At 39.4% G+C, this 18,614-nt stretch overlaps 1 protein-coding gene across 2 annotated transcripts in view; it reads left to right on the top strand.

Moving 5' to 3' along the window:
* Positions 1-18,614, top strand: part of optn (optineurin) — a 45,590-nt gene that overhangs the window by 7,004 nt on the left and 19,972 nt on the right. The window contains exons 3-10 of one of the 2 annotated variants that reach the window (XM_060842622.1): positions 2,000-2,193; positions 2,916-3,086; positions 6,060-6,136; positions 9,358-9,492; positions 9,888-10,083; positions 11,751-11,866; positions 13,805-13,975; positions 14,940-15,033. In XM_060842622.1, coding sequence (XP_060698605.1) covers positions 2,000-2,193; positions 2,916-3,086; positions 6,060-6,136; positions 9,358-9,492; positions 9,888-10,083; positions 11,751-11,866; positions 13,805-13,975; positions 14,940-15,033 — 1,154 coding nt within the window. Of the gene's footprint in view, positions 1-1,999; positions 2,194-2,915; positions 3,087-6,059; positions 6,137-9,354; positions 9,493-9,887; positions 10,084-11,750; positions 11,867-13,804; positions 13,976-14,939; positions 15,034-18,614 lie in introns of both variants that reach the window. The other variant, XM_060842620.1, reaches the window with a different exon arrangement.

Genomic DNA, 18,614 nt, shown 5'->3' with positions numbered 1-18,614 from the left:
AGGCCACAGTGACTCCTAGATCTACCTCAGGAATTTATATCTTGAATATAGTTGCAGCCTGTTCCATATTTTTGTATCGCATGCTTATAAATTAATATAGGTGCAAGCAGTTCCTGTTGCAAATGGGTTCTGAACCTGAATCTATTTCCAAGTCAATTTGTACTCGAGTCGGAACACAATGTAGGATGATATAAAGCAGCTATTCATAAGTACAGGAAATGCTCAGTTTTTGGGTCTTCAGAATGACATCCCTGTATGGGATCATGTTTGTGAGTACAAATATTTGTAAGTCGGGCATTCATAAATCAGGGATCCCCTGTATTAGAAGTTTAGTACTTTATCTGGGTGATACAAGTTGAGTTATTGCACTAAAATTGGAACATAAATTATATCAACTATAGGCATTTCTATTATTGCAAACTTTGCATTATTGTCTTGAAAACATTCAATGATTATGACTTATGAAGTTGTAGAATGTTTAATGAAATTGAATTCTTCATTTTGTGAAACTTCCCTTTATTGCTGGGCTTTGAGAATAGGTGTAACAGTCACTTCGTTACTTAGAACTGCAAAGGTTAATTATTAGTCAGAAACTTGCTTGTTGGAACAAAATAATATTTGCATGACCCTGGAAGATATTGTTTCAGAGAAAGTTCCACACAGTCATATCTGGTACTTCCTACTTTTACAACCACAACACTGACACTAACTAATTTTGTACCTTTTACATTTTTGTTGTAATTTAAATGGCAATGCTTCTTCAGATATTTTCAGGATAATTAAGTACAAAAAAAGATATTTTTAAAAAGGAGAACTATCACTTTTGGAGTTTAGGATGTTTTTTTAAAAGCACAGTCTACAGATCTACATAACTAATTCTTCATGTCTATTTGAAGAGATATTAATTCAAAGCTATTTTGTTTTACATACCTGAAATACAAGTTGATCAAGAACAGTGACCCTATTTCAAATAAATTAGTAATTACAAACCCTAGCTAAGTTATTATTTATAATATGAATTCATTTCATGCAAAACATATTACCAATGCATTTTATGTACAAAAGAAATGGGTATTTACATTAGCACTGTTCTCAACAGTGCATGTGCAGTCCGTTCCTGAGTGAAGCACTCAGCCTACTCTGCAGTGTGTGTGTTTTGGCTACGTTCTCTTCTTGGGTTATCCTTTTGCATTATTGTAGAAAAGCCTAAGCTGCGATTAGTATGGAGAATTTAAGATGGGTAGCACATTAATTTGCAAGGTTTTTGAAGGTTTGTAGCTTAGGTTGAGGTTTAGGGTGTAGGTTTGCTCGCTGAGCTGTAGGTTTGATATCCAGACGTTTCATTACCTGGCTCGGTAACACCATCAGTGGCGACCTCCAAGTGAGGCGAAGCTGTTGTCTCCTGCTTTCTATTTATATGTTTGTCCTGGATGAGGTTGTTGGAGTCTGTGGTGATGTCACTTCCTGTTTGTTTTCTGAAGGTTTAATAGATGGTATCTAGATACCATCTCGATATCAAACATCTGGATATCAAACCTACAGCTCAGCGGGCAAACCTACACCCTAAATTAATTAATCTATAACCCCCAAGATGCTGGTGATTTTTTGCTTGAGGCTGTCATCCAAATAGCATTAGAAATCCCTCCAAACACAACTCTTTCAGTTCCCTGTTGAGCAACAGTTTTGGTTTGACAAATTGCAAAGAGAATTGTTCAAAAAAGCTTTGCTTGAGTTAGATAAAAATTACAAAGAATGGTTTGAACCTCCACCTCTATTATAGTTGTGTTTTTTTCTAATTTTTAGTGCAGTAATTTGATGAATTGCATTATCTATATTTAGTAAACCAGTTTAAAGTCATTGTTGAGTCTGTCTATAACAAATATCCATGGTCTTGCACTGCATTGTAAAAATATCCTATTAGATTAGACATGACTTGCCTTACAGTTCCGTATTTCATTGATTGACTTGAAATAAAATGTGGGTGATTTTTGCCATTCAGAAGCAATCAAGCAAACAAATCATGCAATGAAGGAACGTTATGAAGAACTTGCAACTTGGAGGGAAAAACAGAGGGAAGAAAGGGACTATATTCAGAACAAGTTTGAAGAGGCCAAAACTCGATTAACAGACCTTACTGCAGAGAATGAAATCTTGAAGAGCAAAATACAGGAATTGAATGCTGATACTACTCAGGTATCCAAAGGAAGAACTGAAGGTTTTCGACTTTGTCTGTACACTTATTTCATTGCAGATATGGAGGCTTTAAACATTTTAATTTGTCCACCTTAAAGGGAAAAGAAGAAGAAGTGTGATTCAGCTTTTTAAAATGCTGAAAAGCAGTTGTATTGCAAAGCTAAGTTTCCTTTAAAAACCTCTAATCCAGGTTCTAATTTCTGGATATATATTTGCAATCTGTGAATGCCCACACTGGACCATGGTGTTGATAAAAGAAATTAAACTGAGAAATGGAAAAATGTGCACATATGGTGAAAAGAAAGTATAGAATCACACAAATCATGATGCATTTTATCTGGAATTAGATAATATTGGTAGTAACTACTGAATTTTTTGTTGTCTAGGAGTTTTGTTCCACATTCAAATGTTTAAAATCAAGCAACATTCTGGTGTTGTAAATAAGCATTAAAGATAGACTCCTGAGTGTTATTCCAACGTTTACAAGACTAAGTATTGATATTTGAAATACTTGCTTGGTTACTCCGTAAAGATGAAAGCTTCACAATTATAATTTAAATCATTTGCCTCTTTTAAATATTGCAAATAAAACCGTGACTGCACAAGCTATACTTGATTTGTCAGAAGTAATAGACTTTATAGGCACAATTTTGCTCCTCTCATTCCATTCTTTCATGTGTTGACAAGTATTTTTTAAAACTGTACTTTTTATTTTTTGACAGGGAGTTCCCAAAGGTGCAATCTTTAATGTGATGGAACAAGATATGCAGCAACTGAAAGCACTTGTTAGTAGGCTGCAGACAGAAAAAGCTGATTTGGTTGCCATGAATTCAGAGCTTCTGCTGAAATTGGGTGCCCCAGCGTCTGATGATTCATTTGTTGAAATTCGAATGGTATGTGAGAAAACTAAATTTAAAAAATGGAATTCCATTGCATATGAGTTGCAGAAATTGGTTATTGTAACAGTGTACAAATATGCATTTCAACGTTTATGCAATTCTTTAAAACAAGATGCAGTGAGTTTTTCTATAATGTGATGGTTGCGTTCTTGTGAAACACTGCGTTATAGAAAATTGCATTTGGAACAGCGCTTAATGTAGGCGCTGTAATCGTGTTACAGCCGACACACGTTTTAAACGTTTGTGCTATAGAAATAGCATCCACCAATTTGACAACTGCACTAAAGCGAATTCACATTGACAAAACATGCGTTATAATAAAACGGCAGGTAAATTATAAATTACTGGTTTGCACAGGATCCTATCTAACTTATGAACCAAGCCTGTGCTATAGACTAAATTCAGGTACACCCATGAGGTGGAAGGAATTGTATTGTGAAGTTGCAAAATACATTCGAACTGCTGTGATTTTATAGTGTGACACACTGCTTCTTGAAAGCAGCAAGCACTAACGATCTGGATGCAAGGCAAGCAGCGGGAGTGGGAGAAACAGTGTGAGATCAGTGGTAGAGCAAATCCTACTGCCGCCTAGACCAAGACCCCACTCCCCATCACCAAACCATCGTCTCCCAGACCATATAGAACCTCATCAACTCAGGAGATCTCCCACCCACAGCTTCCAACTTCATAGTCCAGGAACCCCGCACTGCCCGGTTCTACCTCCTTCCCAAGATCCACAAGCCAGACCACCCTGGCCGACCCATTGTCTCAGCATGCTCCTGCCCCACTGAACTCATCTCTACCTACCTCGACACTGTCCTATTCCCCCTAGTCCAGGAACTCCCAACATACGTTCAAGACACCACCCACGCCCTCCACCTCCTCCAAGACTTTCGTTTCCCCGGCCCACAACGCCTCATCTTCACCGTGGATATCCAATCCCTCTACACCTCCATCTGCCATGACCAGGGCCTCCAAGCCCTCTGTTTTTCCCTCTCCAGACGCCCTCAACAGTACCCTTCCACCAACACTCTCATTCGTTTGGCCGAACTGGTCCTCACCCTTAACAATTTCTCCTTTGAATCCTCCCACTTCCTCCAGACCAAAGGGGTAGCCATGGGCACACGTATGGGCCCCAGCTATGCCTGTCTCTTTGTTGGCTACGTAGAACAGTTGATCTTCCGTACTTACACTGGCACCACTCCCCACCTCTTCCTCCGCTACATTGATGACTGCATTGGCGCCACCTCGTGCTCCCGCGAGGAGGTTGAGCAATTCATCAACTTCACCAACACATTCCACTTTGACCTTAAATTTACCTGGACCATCTCTGACACCTCCCTCCCCTTCCTGGACCTCTCCATCTCCATTAATGATGACTGACTTGACACTGACATTTTTTACAAACCCACCGACTCCCACAGCTACCTGGGTTACACCTCTTCCCACCCTATCTCTTGCAAAAATGCCATCCCGTATTCCGAATTCCTCCGCCTCCATCGTATCTGCTCCCAGGAGGACCAGTTCTACCATTGAACACACCAGATGGCCTCCTTTAGAGACCGCAATTTCCCTTCCCATGTGGTTAAAGATGCCCTCCAACGCATCTCGTCCACATCCCGCACCTCCACCCTCAGACCACATCCCTCCAACCGTAACAAGGACAGAACGTCGCTGGTGCTCACCTTCCACCCTACCAACCTTCGCATAAACCAAATCATCCACCGACATTTCCGCCACCTTCAAAAAGACCCCACCACCAGGGATATATTTCCCTCCCCACCCCTTTCTGCCTTCCACAAAGTCCCTCCGTGACTATCTGGTCAGGTCCACGCCCCCCTACGAGCCACCCTCCCATCTGGGCACTTTCCCCTGCCACCGCAGGAACTGTAAAACCTGGGCCCATACCTCCTCCCTCACCTCTATCCAAGGCCCTAAAGGAGCCTTCTACATCCATCAAAGTTTTACCTGCACATCCACTAATATCATTAATTGTATCCGTTGCTCCCGATGCGGTCTCCTCTACATTAGGGAGACTGGGCGCCTCCTAGCAGAGCGCTTTAGGGAACATCTCCGAGATACCCGCACCAATCAACCACACCGCCCTATGGCCCAACATTTCAACTCCCCCCTCCCACTCTGCCAAAGACATGGAGGTCCTGGGCCTCCTTCACCGCTGCTCCCTCACCACCAGGCGCCTGGAGGAAGAACGCCTCATCTTCCACCTCGGAACTCTTCAACCCCAGGGCATCAATGTGGACTTCAACAGCTTCCTCATTTCCCCTTCCCCCACCTCATCCTAGTTTCAAACTTCCAGCTCAGCACTGTCCCCATGACTTGTTCGGACTGGTCCAACCTGCCTATCTTCTTTTCCACTCCACCCTCTCCTCCCTGACCTATCACCTTCCTCTCCTCCCCCACTCACCCATTGTACTCTATGCTACTCTCTCCCCACCCCACCCCCCTCTAGCATATCTCTCCATGCTTCCAGCTCATTGCCTTTATTCCTGATGAAGGGCTTTTTGCCTGAAACGTCGATTTCGCTGCTCATTGGATGCTGCCTGAACTGCTGTGCTCTTCCAGCACCACTGATCCAGAATCTGGTTTCCAGCATCTGCAGTCATTGTTTTTACCAACCTACTACTCAAGTCAAGACTTCTAACCTGAGAGCACTGGTGGTCAAGGCTTAAGAACACGGATTGAAATATTGGCTAGGACATAGAACATTGCAAAGGATTAAAATTAGGGATGAAATTTAGCATTTATTGAAAGTTAGTAAAATTTTAATAAGTTGAAATTTTTCTGGAACTTTCGGTTATTTTTGTTAGCCTGTTAAAATGTACCAAATTTAGAGCATGGTATTTCTGCGAGCATTTATATACATTTTAAAAATGTGTTTAACTTTACACACTTCTGTGGTAATTATTCAATTAAATTCAAAGGCAATAATGTTTCTTAATTATCTAGGAGGCTGCTGATGATGGTGAAGTAAAAGCAGCAAAGGAATTGCAATGCAAGAATGCAGACAGCCAAGCAGTCTACAAGTAAGTTATTTAATTGATTATATATTTAAAATTTGATTTAAGTTTGTGTGCTATTTAAACTTTTAATTGCAACTCATCTTATTTCAAATTAAGATTTGATTACTTCCATAAGTAAAGTTCCATGATTCCAAATAGTATTGTGCATAGAGTATCCTTTGAAATAATACACTAAAGCTTCGTTGCTCAACATGTACTGCTAGTATCAAATCCAAATTGTTACCGTATATGAGTAAAATACACCAATTTAATGTTATTGCCATGATCAGTCTCTGAGAGAATATGGTTTTCAGAAGTATAATGCTTGCTAATTGTTGGAAGAAGAATCATAAGGCTATAGAATAAATGAAAGAATAATTTAAAAATCAAAATGTGGCACAGAATTTGGAGATCTGTTTCCACCTAACTGAAAAATGAGAGAATCATTGCTCAGTAATGAAGCGAGTTATAGAGTCATAGAGATGTACAGCGTGGAAACAGACCCTATGCAGCTAAACCAACTCTTCAACTTATTCAAATGTCTGCTGAACCAGTTCAAGAAAATTAGACCAGCCACCTACTTGGCATAAGTTTAAGGTGAGAGGGAAAAGATTTAAAAAGGATCTGAGACATAACCTTTTACACAAAGGGTGGTGTACTTATGAAATGATCTACCAGAGGAAGTGGTGGAGCAATGTACAGTTACAACACTTAAAAGACATCTAGATGGATGTATGAAAAGGAAATGTTTAGAGGCATATGGACCAAATGCTTGCAAATGGGATTAGGTCAGATTGTGGTGTCTAGTTGGCGCGGATGAGTTGGACGGAAGGGTCTGCTTCAGTATTTTATGACCCAATGCCTCTATCTTTAATGTCAATGTAAGTGATCACCTTTGTAAGTTGTAGCTTTTCACTTTGACCAAACTATGGAATCGCAAAGATTCTTTGGGCCCACAACATTTAGCCGTAACAAATATTTTAAGATGCCCTGCTCAAACCGGAGACACATATAATTTAGCCAGTGGATTTTTATTGTTTCTGCTTTAAAAGTACATAAATAACTTTACTGTAGGGTAATTGCCATTCTTGAGGCTAATGTACCATTTTCATTGGGTGTACTGCAGGAATTAGAAAAAAGAATAACATACATGGAAGAGTGAAAGCTGAAGCGGTAATAGCAGGTGTTTTTGTGTGTTAAATATAGGTGTAAATGGATTATTACACTATTACTGATCAAACTTTAATTTTTTGGCTTCTTGAAAATGCCAGCTGTGGAAAATTGTTAGTCGTGATTGAATAATTTGATATTTTGTAATTCTGCACGGCTTGTGACAAATGTGACAAAAAGTTTTATGTTTTCAGGAGTTATACTTAATTGAAGCTCATCTTCCTTGAAAATATCCATCAATAAAATTAATCATTGTTTTATTCATTAAAGTGTAATTTTCAAAATGAAGTAGTATTTCAATAACAGAAACAAAAATAGTTGGAGAAACTCCAGCAGGTCTAACAGCACCTGTGAAGAGAAAGCAGTCAAGGTTTTGTTTCCACTGACTCTTCTTCAGAACTGATTGTAGCTAGGTTGGTATATATGCTGAAGTTGGAGATGGCGGGAGAGCAAATGATAGATTTAGGTGGAGCCCAAAAGTAAGAACAGAGGAGAAAGAAAAACTGTTAATGAGGAGGAGAACCGTTAGTGGGTGATGATGGGTTAGCTCTGGTGAAAGCAGCCCATATGATCACAAGGACTGGGGTGTAGGAGTGGGTAAAGGATATGGGACAAGGTGCTTGCCCCTAAAATTATTGAACTCGATATTGAGCCCTGAAGGCAAGTGGAAGATATGATGCTATTCATCCAGTTTGCATTGTGCTTTATTGGAGCAGTGCAGCGAGCCTGAGACAGGTGTTGGCCAGGAAACAAGGTGGTATGTTGATATGGCAGGTAACTGGAAACTGGGTAGAACATAGATGTTCCACAAAGTGGTTGACCTTTCTGCATTTCGTCCCCCCAGTGTAGAGGAGATCATATTGAGAGCCGCAAATACAGTCAATCGATTGAACTAGTGCAGGTAAATAGCTGCTTCACCTGGAAGGTGTGTCTAGGGCCTCAAATAGTGAGGAGTAAGAAAGTAAGCAGACATGGATTTCAAGATAAGATGATGTGGCTGGTGTCAGGAATGGAGAAGGAATGGACCAGGGTGTCATGGAGGGAATGGTCCCTGTGAAAGACTGACAAAGAAGGGAAGAGGAATTTGTATCTGGTAGTGGTAGAAATGGTAACTTATGATGCTTTGGATGTGAATGCTGGTGCGGTGGAATGTGAGGGCCTTGGGGGCCTATTGTTATGGGAGGGAGGAAAAGGCATAAGGGTCAAAGTGTGGGAGATGAACTTAGCTGACGGTTTTATCAATCATGGTGGTGGGAAATCTTCTGTCGCGGACAAAGATGGACATTGCTGAGGACCCAGTGTGGAAGATGGTATCATTTGAACAAATGCAACGGAGACAGAGAAACTGAAAGAATGGGATGGAGTCCTTGTAGGAAGCAGAGTATAGGATCGGTTGAGCAGGAAACTCTGGGAGTCATTGGGTTTGTAGTGGAAATTAATGGCCAGCCTATCCTCTGAAATGGAAAAAGGAGAGCACAGTACAGCGAAATTGATAAATTTCAGCAATTTTGAAGAATGGGGGGAGGTGGCACCAATGATGTCTTCGATGTTGCAATCAGGTTAAACCCAAAACATTAACACTGCATTCTTTCCATGAGTGCTGCCAGAGCCTGCTCAGTTTCTCCAGTTTTTCTTTCCCTGTGTTTCAGACTTCCAGCATCTGTAGTTCCTTGTTTTTAGATTAGATTAGAATCCATACAGTGTGAAAACACACCATTTGGCCCAACACTTCCACACTGACCCTCCAAAGAGTAACCCACCCACAACCCATTCCCCTAAATTTACTCCAATTAATGGACCTAATGCAATGGGCAATTGAGCATGGCCAATTCACCTGAGCTGCACATCTTTGGACTGTGGGAGGAAACTGGAGCACCGTAAAGAAATTGACGCAGGCACGGGATGAATGTGCACACTTGAACCCGGATCCCTGATGCTATGAGGCAGCAGAACTAACCACTGAGCCACCATGCCACCCTATTTTTATTTAGTCTTCTGTGTTATTTTACCATAGGCAGTCGTTTGAAATAATTAACGTATCAATTTTACTTTTAAATACAATAATTGAAAAGCAGGTCAAACACGGATGATAGTACTGGAAAACGCCTGCTGTCAGAAGAGTTAACAGTCAGCCAACTCCTCCATATGCTGAGGGACAAGACTCTGAATCTGGAAAAGCTTGAACATGAGCTTCAATCTTCAAAGCAAAGGTAAAGGAGTTTGAGGATGTGCAAACACCTCTCAATTTTGTCAATTCTTGTTCCAAATTTTAATGTTGTTTTTGAATTAATTTGTTGACAACCTATCAACTTAACTGATATCATAATTGTAGAAAAGGTGAAGCTTTGTAACCTGTGACACAATTGAAGAAAAGGTGTTGCCAATTATTATTAGTCATATGATAAATGCAATTGAAATTCTATGAAAAACTGAAGAAAGCGCATTGAATAGTTAAGTCAACATTTTTGTAAATAAATCTTACATTAATTACAATTGGCCTTGTACTTAATAAAATAAAAATATTGTTAACGTACTTTCATCTTTTGAAATTAGTTTTCTTTCTTCTTCACGGTAAGCAGTAACAGAATTTGACGATGTTTCTCAGGGTTTCAGAGCTCGAGCATGCGTGTGAAGCAGCTGAGCTTGCAAGACAGGCTGAGAAAAATGCAAGAGAGGAGCTTTTGTCTGGTACCAAACAGGAATTGGCACCTGAAACAGTGGTGATGGATGTCAGTGTAGAACAACAGAATACTGAAACAGCAGCTGCTCCAGTAGAAGGTTTGAATAATCCAAACAACCAAGTAAGTGATTTGTTGCTGAAGTTTACAAAACTAAAATGGATTCCATGCTTGCAATAAAGGGGTTTATTTGTTTGTTTTAGCATCATAAAATGCTCAGTGAAAAGGCTGAGGTACTCCTGAAATGAGAATGGAGCTATTGATTCATCAAAACAAGTCTTTTTCATTAGTCAATACAGACCCATACTTGAGGCAAAGAAGCGCTTGCAAATACATAGCTCCATTGGTGCGTTTCGTGATCCCAACTTTTGTCCCCAAAATAATGTTTCTGTAGGAAGTCTTAAGCAATCTAATTTAAATCAGATCTAATCACAGAATTGTTATGGTGCACAGGGAAGCCATTTGACCCATTGTGTCTGTACTGGCTTTCCAGTGAATTTCATGACTTAGTGCAGTGCTCCCGTTTCCTATTACCTTGCACATTGTCTGCATTCAAATAACCATTGAAATCTTCTTGAATGCCTCAATCATCACTTCCTCCACCACACATCCAGGTCGTGCATCTAAGACTCAAATCACTTGTTGTGTGAAAACGCTTTTTCTTGCATCATGTTTGCTGCATTTGCAAATCACTTTAGTCTTTGCCCTCTCATTCTTCATCCTTTTACAAGCAGAAACAGTTTCACCCTTCTCCTTAAACACCTCTCATGATTTTGAAAACTTCTATGCAATCCCCTTTTAATAGCCTTCTCTCTAAGAGGAATATTCCTAACCCCTCTAATTGAAGTTTCAAATCCCTGGAATCATTTTTTGTAAATCCATTCGACATGCTTTTTAGTAAGTTCACATCGAATCTATTGAATCGCATCCAGACTGTACACACTACTTCACCTGAGGTCTGACAAGTGTCTTGCATAAGTTCAGCATAAGCACCTTACTTATGTGTTCTACACTGCTATTAATAGAGCCTGGGATACTGCATGTTTTATTAACAGCCCTCTTCTTCATCCTTCAGTGATCTCTGCATGTGTACAGCTAAACCATGTTGCTTTGGCATTTCTTTCAGTATTGTAGCTATATTTGCCTGTCAAAATGCATTGGCTCATTTCTTCGCATTGAATTTTGTCTGCCACCTATCTACTCCTTCCACCAACTTGTTTATGTCCTTTGAATTTCTACATCGTCCTCCTCAAAGTTTATAATGCTTCTGATTTTATCCATCATCAACTCCATAGATTTATCACAATCACTGCAACATTGTGTGAACGGTTAGTTTTAAACCTATCCCTTCTTCAAACAAAAAAAACCAGATTTTGCTTTTGGAATCTAGTCACATTGACATTAGTGAAAGCTATGTAGGACACTGAGTAAAGCTTTGGAAAGTGTTAATTGTTTAGTCCCTCCTAATTGTATCATTTTCACTATCCAGTTGTCTTCCATGTATTGTGGGATATTTTCGTGGGATATTTAAAAAGTAATGTGAATTAATGTTTTCACAACAGTGAAATTAAGCAGTTATTGTTTGACAATGTAGAGGATTCAGCAACAGCTTTGGTCATCTAAACTATAATTGGTAATGGGTTGGCTTAGCAGCATTACAGACTACATCATAATGGTTATAGATTTAGCTACTTAGGATATAATATGTTTGATATCTGCAGCCTTATTCCGTTCCATTATTGTATAAAGTTACTAGTCAGGTTAACAGTGCTATTTGTATACATCCACAGTCTTCGAATGAAGTTGAAGCATTGAAATTGCAAGTGATGTCATTAGTAAAAGACTTGCAGGGATCCCAGAAAAAGCTGGATGAAGCTGAACGAATGAAGAAATCTCTTAATGAGAGGTAAGAAATATAGTTGAAAAATGGATAAGTAAGTTGAAGCTTGAGAAATTATTTTTAATACTTGAGGTATTGTGAATATTCTCAAAGTTGAATGGAGTGCCTGCTGCAGACCACCCCAACAACATTTGAACAGAACTTCAGTTGCTTTGTCTTGTAAAAGTATACTTGGGTATCATTGAAACATTAATTCTCTAACGATTTAATAACCTCCAATATTCAATAAAAGTGGAGAAACCCTTTCCCAAAGGAAAGGAGAGGAAGTTGCCACTAACTTCATTAACAATTGATCATAAAGTATGACAAGTCTGCGTGGATTTTTGACAAAAGCCATAACAGAAGCTACTGGTGTTCCCTGTCCAGAGTCTCTTTGAAATAAATCTGTCAGCCTTACGGCTCTCCCTAAATAACTTTATCTGTGTCTGTTTCAAATCTCTTGAGTGTAATCTTATATCCATGGCCCTTGCCTTAAGCTTCTCAATTACTAGAAATGGTCTCTTCTTTACCGGTGCCATATAATCAAGCCATGTTTTAAGATGGGTTGCTTCCTTCTCTTTAATTCTGTACATGATCTTCAGAAACCTTCTGTGGGGACTTGGCAAAGGCTTTGAATTCACTTCCACAAAATCAAAATAATTTTCGTTATCTGTCTGCAACTTCCTCAAGTTCATAATTTTGGAATACTATACATATGGTTTAAAATCTGTGCTGATAGATACTCATTTTAGTTTGATGCTGTGTTAATTTCCCTGCTAAAAGTGTTGATTGTCCTATAACGACCTAGATTAGTTCCTTCTCTTTATACGCAATGCACTACATTGGCCAATCTTCAGTTTCCAAACTCAATGAATGAAATAAAACTCATAAGGCCTCATTAGTGCCCTGTTTAATCTCTGTTGGATTTCTAGGCCTTCACCCATTAGGGTTTTCCTGATGAAAGGCTTTTGCCCGAAATGTCGATTCTCCCGCTCCTCAAGTGCTGCCTGACTTTTCCAGCATTATATGCTCAATACTTACTTTGTACTGTTCTCATAAGGATTGGCAATTTATGGTATGGGATTAACCCTCACTCACACAGTAACCATCTTCAATTTGTAGTGTGTATTTGTACCACAACATCTGTAGAATGCCAGGGAGCAGGTCACCTCATGGCTAGAAAATGCTGCATATGCAGTGACACTCACGTCAATATTTAACATTTTACACATGTGAATCATCAGAAGCTTCTTTTTTGGTTTTATTCTATCAAAAAGGATATTTGAACTTCAGTGGCATAAAACAAACTCTATATCCTTCACTCACTATGTTCAGTATAGAATATTCATGGAATCCTTAGTGGGTAAATCAGCCCGAGTACAGTCCTTTAAGACATTGTCATTTAATTCTGTGGCTTGTTATTAAAAGTTCTCAGTAATTTTCTGATGCAAGAACAAGTTCTCAATCATTATTTATAAACTATGAGCAAAATATTGCCTGATGCTACTTCAGTGTGGGAATGGATATTTAAAATACGTAGTTAAATATTAATATGCTTGTGAATTGATGAGGAACAAATAGGATGTAAAAATCACAAACTCTAGGACAAAATGCAAGCTTTTTAAACCTATTGTTCTCTTTCCTCTCTTGTATGGTTCCACGCCATAAACATCCTCCTGAATGGGTATTATTATCTGTAGAAAGTAATTGGATGGTTTATCCCAACAAAAACATCGAAAAAAATTATGCATATGCTTATGATATCATCAAAACATTTTGATGGAACAAAATACCAATCAATGTCAAACTGGTTTGAGGAATGCAAAACATTGGTCCAAAACTAAATTTAATCTAAAATGAAGATTTTAACCACTGGTAGCCCTAAGAATTGTTTCCTTCAGTTGTTATTAACTTTTATCATTGTTAATGGGTGCAACAAAATTCTAACCACTTCTTCCCTTTCAGATGTCTTGATTTGGAACAACAGCTAGCAAACAACCAAGTGACAACGGAGGAGAAAAGGCAGCTTATATTTTCCAATGAAAAGTTGAAGCTGCAAGTGGAAAGCTTACAATCAGAGCATCAAATTGATCAGATGAAAATAGCAGATGAAAAACTAAAACTAGCAGAGGAAAAGTAAGTTTTCTTTTCATGTTTGTCATGTGCCAAATTTGAAAAGGTCATGGCACTCCAACATTACCTGAATTTGTATAGTGCTGTTTCACCTCAACATATTATAAAGTGCTTAATTGCAATAAATTGCACAAAGTATATTGCAGAATAAGGCAGCAGACATTTTGTTAGAGACAAACTAACTGTAGATGCTGGAATCCAAAATGGACCGGCAGGAGGCTGGAAGAACACAGCAAGCCAGGCAGCATCAGGAGATGGAGAAGTTAATGTGTCGCTTCTTTCTGTCGACTTCTCCACCTCTTGATGCTGCCTAGCTTGCTGTGTTTTTCCAACCTCCTGTCTGTCTGGTAAGCATTTTGTTCCAGTCATGTCCCACAAAGGTGTAATAAGAATGAGATGAATGACTAATTTGTGTCGAATTGATCTCATTATACATATTACCACACAATCTTTGACATCCATGTGAATTGGCTTTAAAATCATAAAGTAATACGGCACAGAATCAGACCTTTCGGTCTAATCAGTCTATGCTAACCAAATGTCAAACTAGTCCCTCCTGCCTGCGCTTGGCCCATATCTGTCCAAACATTTCCTATTCATATACTTACCTAAATTTCTTTTAAACATTGTAACTGTACCTACATCCACTACTTCCTTCATTCCACACACAAACCACTTTGTTAAAAAGTCTGACCAATACATAGCGTCTCACTACCACAATGGGATATCAGTCTGCATGATGAACTGAAATTCTGGTTTGAAGTTTGTTTTCTGTCCAGCTGGTGAGAATACTGGGAAATTAGAGGACCTGGATGGAGAAGAACAACAGATGGGCATTAATGTTAAAATAAGTTATTTTTTGAATTTATTACTTTTTAATATTTATGCAAACAAAATATTTAATATAAATATTTAAATAAAACCATAATTCATTTAGTAATTCCTTATTTTACTGCTATCTAAACAGAAGAAAACTCGCACAGATCCAAGAGGCCTATAATAATTTGTTTCAAGAACACAATGACCTTAAGAAGGCTAATGAAGAAATGAAAGTTAAAGAGGTACGTACATTATTTGGAAATACGATTTTGGCATTTTTTTGTGCTGCGCACTTCTTTTTTGAAGAAATTCAGTACTTTTATCTTGCCCTTTTTCAGTACAGTTCACTCAAATCTGGAATTTCTATTTGTAAATAGGCTGAACAGTTTTGAAATCCTAACATAAGTAGTCAGTGTAAATGTCTATTATTGAATCTCTTGGATAGAAACTAGTGCTGTACTCCTTTTTAGGATGTAGCTGTAGACAAGGGCTGTTAAATGTTTTTAATGTAATTTAATTTTTATCGTTTGTTCATGTTACGTTTCAAATTGTTAAAACACTGTTCATCAGCTGTAAACAGAGGAACTTAGCGCTTTTTGCATCAGTGTCAACCTAAATGAAGTGGTCTGTGGTTAACCATAGTGTGTGTTAACTAGTGAAGTATGAAACGAGGAGAAAGTGAGGACTGCAGACACTGGAGATCAGAGTGTGGTGCTGGAAAAGCACAGCCGGTCATGCAGCATCCAAGGAGCAGGAGAATTCCTGCTGAAGGGCTTATGCTCAAAACGTCGACTCTCCTGCTCCTTGGATGCTGCTTGACCGGCTGTGCTTTTCCAGCACCACACTTTGACTAGTGAAGTATGAAAGTCTGTTTTAGGCAGTGTACAGAAGAACGAGCACATGATGTCTTAATTGAACTTGGATCCCTGGTGCTGTGAGGCAGCAGTGCTAACCAGTGAGCCACTGTGCCGTAATTAACAATACTGGGTGGTGTCACTAAATCCATGCCAAAATGCTATATTTCCATGCTTAATGTGTACCTTCATTGATTTCTTTCTAGTTAGGTAGGCAGACCATAGCACATCAAATTTTGTGTTTTTTATTTTTAAATGGATATTTTAATCCATTTATGTGCAGTCAAGCCCGTGGCACAGATTTGTCTTGGTATAATAGCTTCAAGTAGTTTCCTTGAATCTCGCTTGGTGCCAGAGGTCATGTACTCTGCATTTCACGATGGTGATTGTGCGAAACAAAGCTCACTCACTTCAATAATTTCAGTCCGAGACAAGATCTGAATTAGTAGTGTCATTTATTTTACTCTTGCAAGAGGGTGCGATGTCCACTGTCTACAAGGCAGGGACACACACACACACACACACACACACACACACACACACACACACACACTGAATTCAACGAATACACGATATTTATGTAATTTAGTTCCTTTTTTTTATCCCATTGCTCCTCCCCGTTTACATCTTCCCCTTCTCTAAGACCGGCACCCATTACTCCTGTTTATCTCTTGCCTTATCCGGCTTTGTCTGTGACAAAATGCTCACTTCTGGCCTCATCCCGCTGTGGCCCATTGTTAGATATATCCTTTCTTCACCATTATCCACTCCCTCCATCTGTGCTTTCCCCAACCATACTGATCCTTATGACCTTTTAATTGGGGTTTGTTCCTGTAAAAGTGGGAAACAGATGCTTATAACTACGCTTGTGCAAGTATATCTGGTTTAACCTACATCCTCACAGCCCCTTATCTATTTGTCTGTAACATCTACCATTGTTTTGCAGTCACGTTTCATTCTTGCATACAATTTTAGCTAATACAAAAACAATTATGTATTTGCATTCTTGTTGACTCAGCTCTTAGTTGAAACAATTACACACTGGTGTGAGTTCATTTGCCTTGCATAAGTAATTATAATTGCAAAAGTAACACTACTTTACCTATATCCCACAGTGATGATTTGTTGAATCTTAGATGTACATCTCACCTGGAGTAGCAATCCAGATTCAATTAAGTGCTGTTTGTTTCCCTGAACTCCACAGTATAGAGCAAAAAATGATATTTTTCATTCTTGTTCTGACTTGACAATTATAGCAAAGCTAACTGGAAATAATATACAGTATACCCAGTTATACATTAGCAATTTATACATCTAATAGTTTTTTTTACACTTCTGCTTCACTAATAAATATCTGAATATTATTAGCATGAATAATCTATCTGCTGAAATGTATTTCATAGAAATGTATTTCATAGAAAATACAGATTTCTAAATGATCATTAAATTAATCATGTACTTGGTGAGTTTGCAAAATGTTAAGGTCCAAGATATGAATAGTCCATTGTTATAAGTTGCCTTTCAGATATAAAAGAAAACTGGGTGGCACAGTGGTTAGGAGAGTCAACGTTTCGGGCATGAGCCCTTCTCATGCCTGAAACGTCGACTCTCCTGCGCCTTGGATGCTGCCTGACCTGCTGCGCTTTTCCAGCAACACATTTTCAGCTCTGATCTCCAGCATCTGCAGTCCTCACTTTCTCCTGGCACAGTGGTTAGCACTGCTGCCTCACAGTGCCAGAGACCTGGGTTCAATTCCCGCCTCATTCAACTGTCTGTGTGGAGTTTGCACATTCTCCTCGTGTCTGCATGGGTTTCCTCTTGGTGCTCAGGTTTCCTCCCACAGTCCAAAGATGTGCGGGTCAGGTGAATTGGCCATGCTAAATTGCCCATAGTGTTAGATGAAGGGATAAATGTAGGGGAATGGGTCTGGGGGGTTGCTCTTCGGAAGGTCAGTGTGGACTTGTTGGGCCGAAGGGCCTGTTTCTAAACTGTAAGTAATCTAAAACAGTCTGTGTAGTAGACCTTCAAAATCTCACTCTGATTCCTCAACCATGAAGGTTAGGACAGCCCATCATCATGCCAGTCTGAGAGACAGCAGCATGATTAGCTGATAATGTTTCACAGATAGCATCACTTGTATTCAGTGGGGTAGCATGGTGGCTCAGTGGTTAGCATTGCTGCTCGCAGTGCTAGGGACCTGGGTTCGATATCAGCCTTGGGCGGCTGTCTGTGTGGAGTTTGCACATTCTCCCCATGTCTGCGTGGGTTTCCTCCCACAATCCAAGCATGTGCAGGTTCGGTGAATTGACCGTGCTAAATTGCCTAAATGGATGTGTGGGTTGGATGAATTAGTCAGGGGAAAATGTAGAGTAATAGGGTAGGGTACTGGTCTGGGTGGGATGCACTTTGGAGGTTTGGTGTTGATTTATTGGGCCAAAGGGCCTGTTTCCACACTGTAGGGATTCCATAATTCCAGAGGTTGTTGATCAATTTATGTTACAACATTGTTTACTTTGCACAATTAGTATCACCAGAATTACTGACCAATAATTGACCGAATTGTTGGTGTGATGGTATAATGTTAATCTTAATTTTTTCCTTGACTCCTCCTTTCTCTTTCGTACCCAGTTTAATTGCCTGAAATTCCTTATCAGTGACTTCCCCAGTTTTTCTCAACCCTTCAGTCTTGTTGGTGAAGGAAACAGACAGATGGTCCCACTCTTCACTGAATTCCCAAATACCCCGTTTTGTCCTTGGTAATTCACTGCACGTTAAAGTTTTAGACAAATTCTAGGCATTCACTTTCTATGATTTGGAGATGCCGGTGTTGGACTGGGGTGTACAAAGTTAAAAATCACACTACACCAGGTTACAGTCCAACAGGTTTAACTGGAAGCACTAGCTTTTGGAGCATCAGACAACCATCTGATGATAGAGCAGCGGTCCGAAAGCTAGTGCTTCCAGTTAAA

The sequence above is a fragment of the Hemiscyllium ocellatum genome, chromosome 23 (assembly GCF_020745735.1).
Source record: "Hemiscyllium ocellatum isolate sHemOce1 chromosome 23, sHemOce1.pat.X.cur, whole genome shotgun sequence".
Lineage (NCBI taxonomy): Eukaryota > Metazoa > Chordata > Chondrichthyes > Orectolobiformes > Hemiscylliidae > Hemiscyllium > Hemiscyllium ocellatum.
Note: the sequence above shows the minus strand (reverse complement) of the source record. Positions and strands in the feature narration are given on the sequence as shown.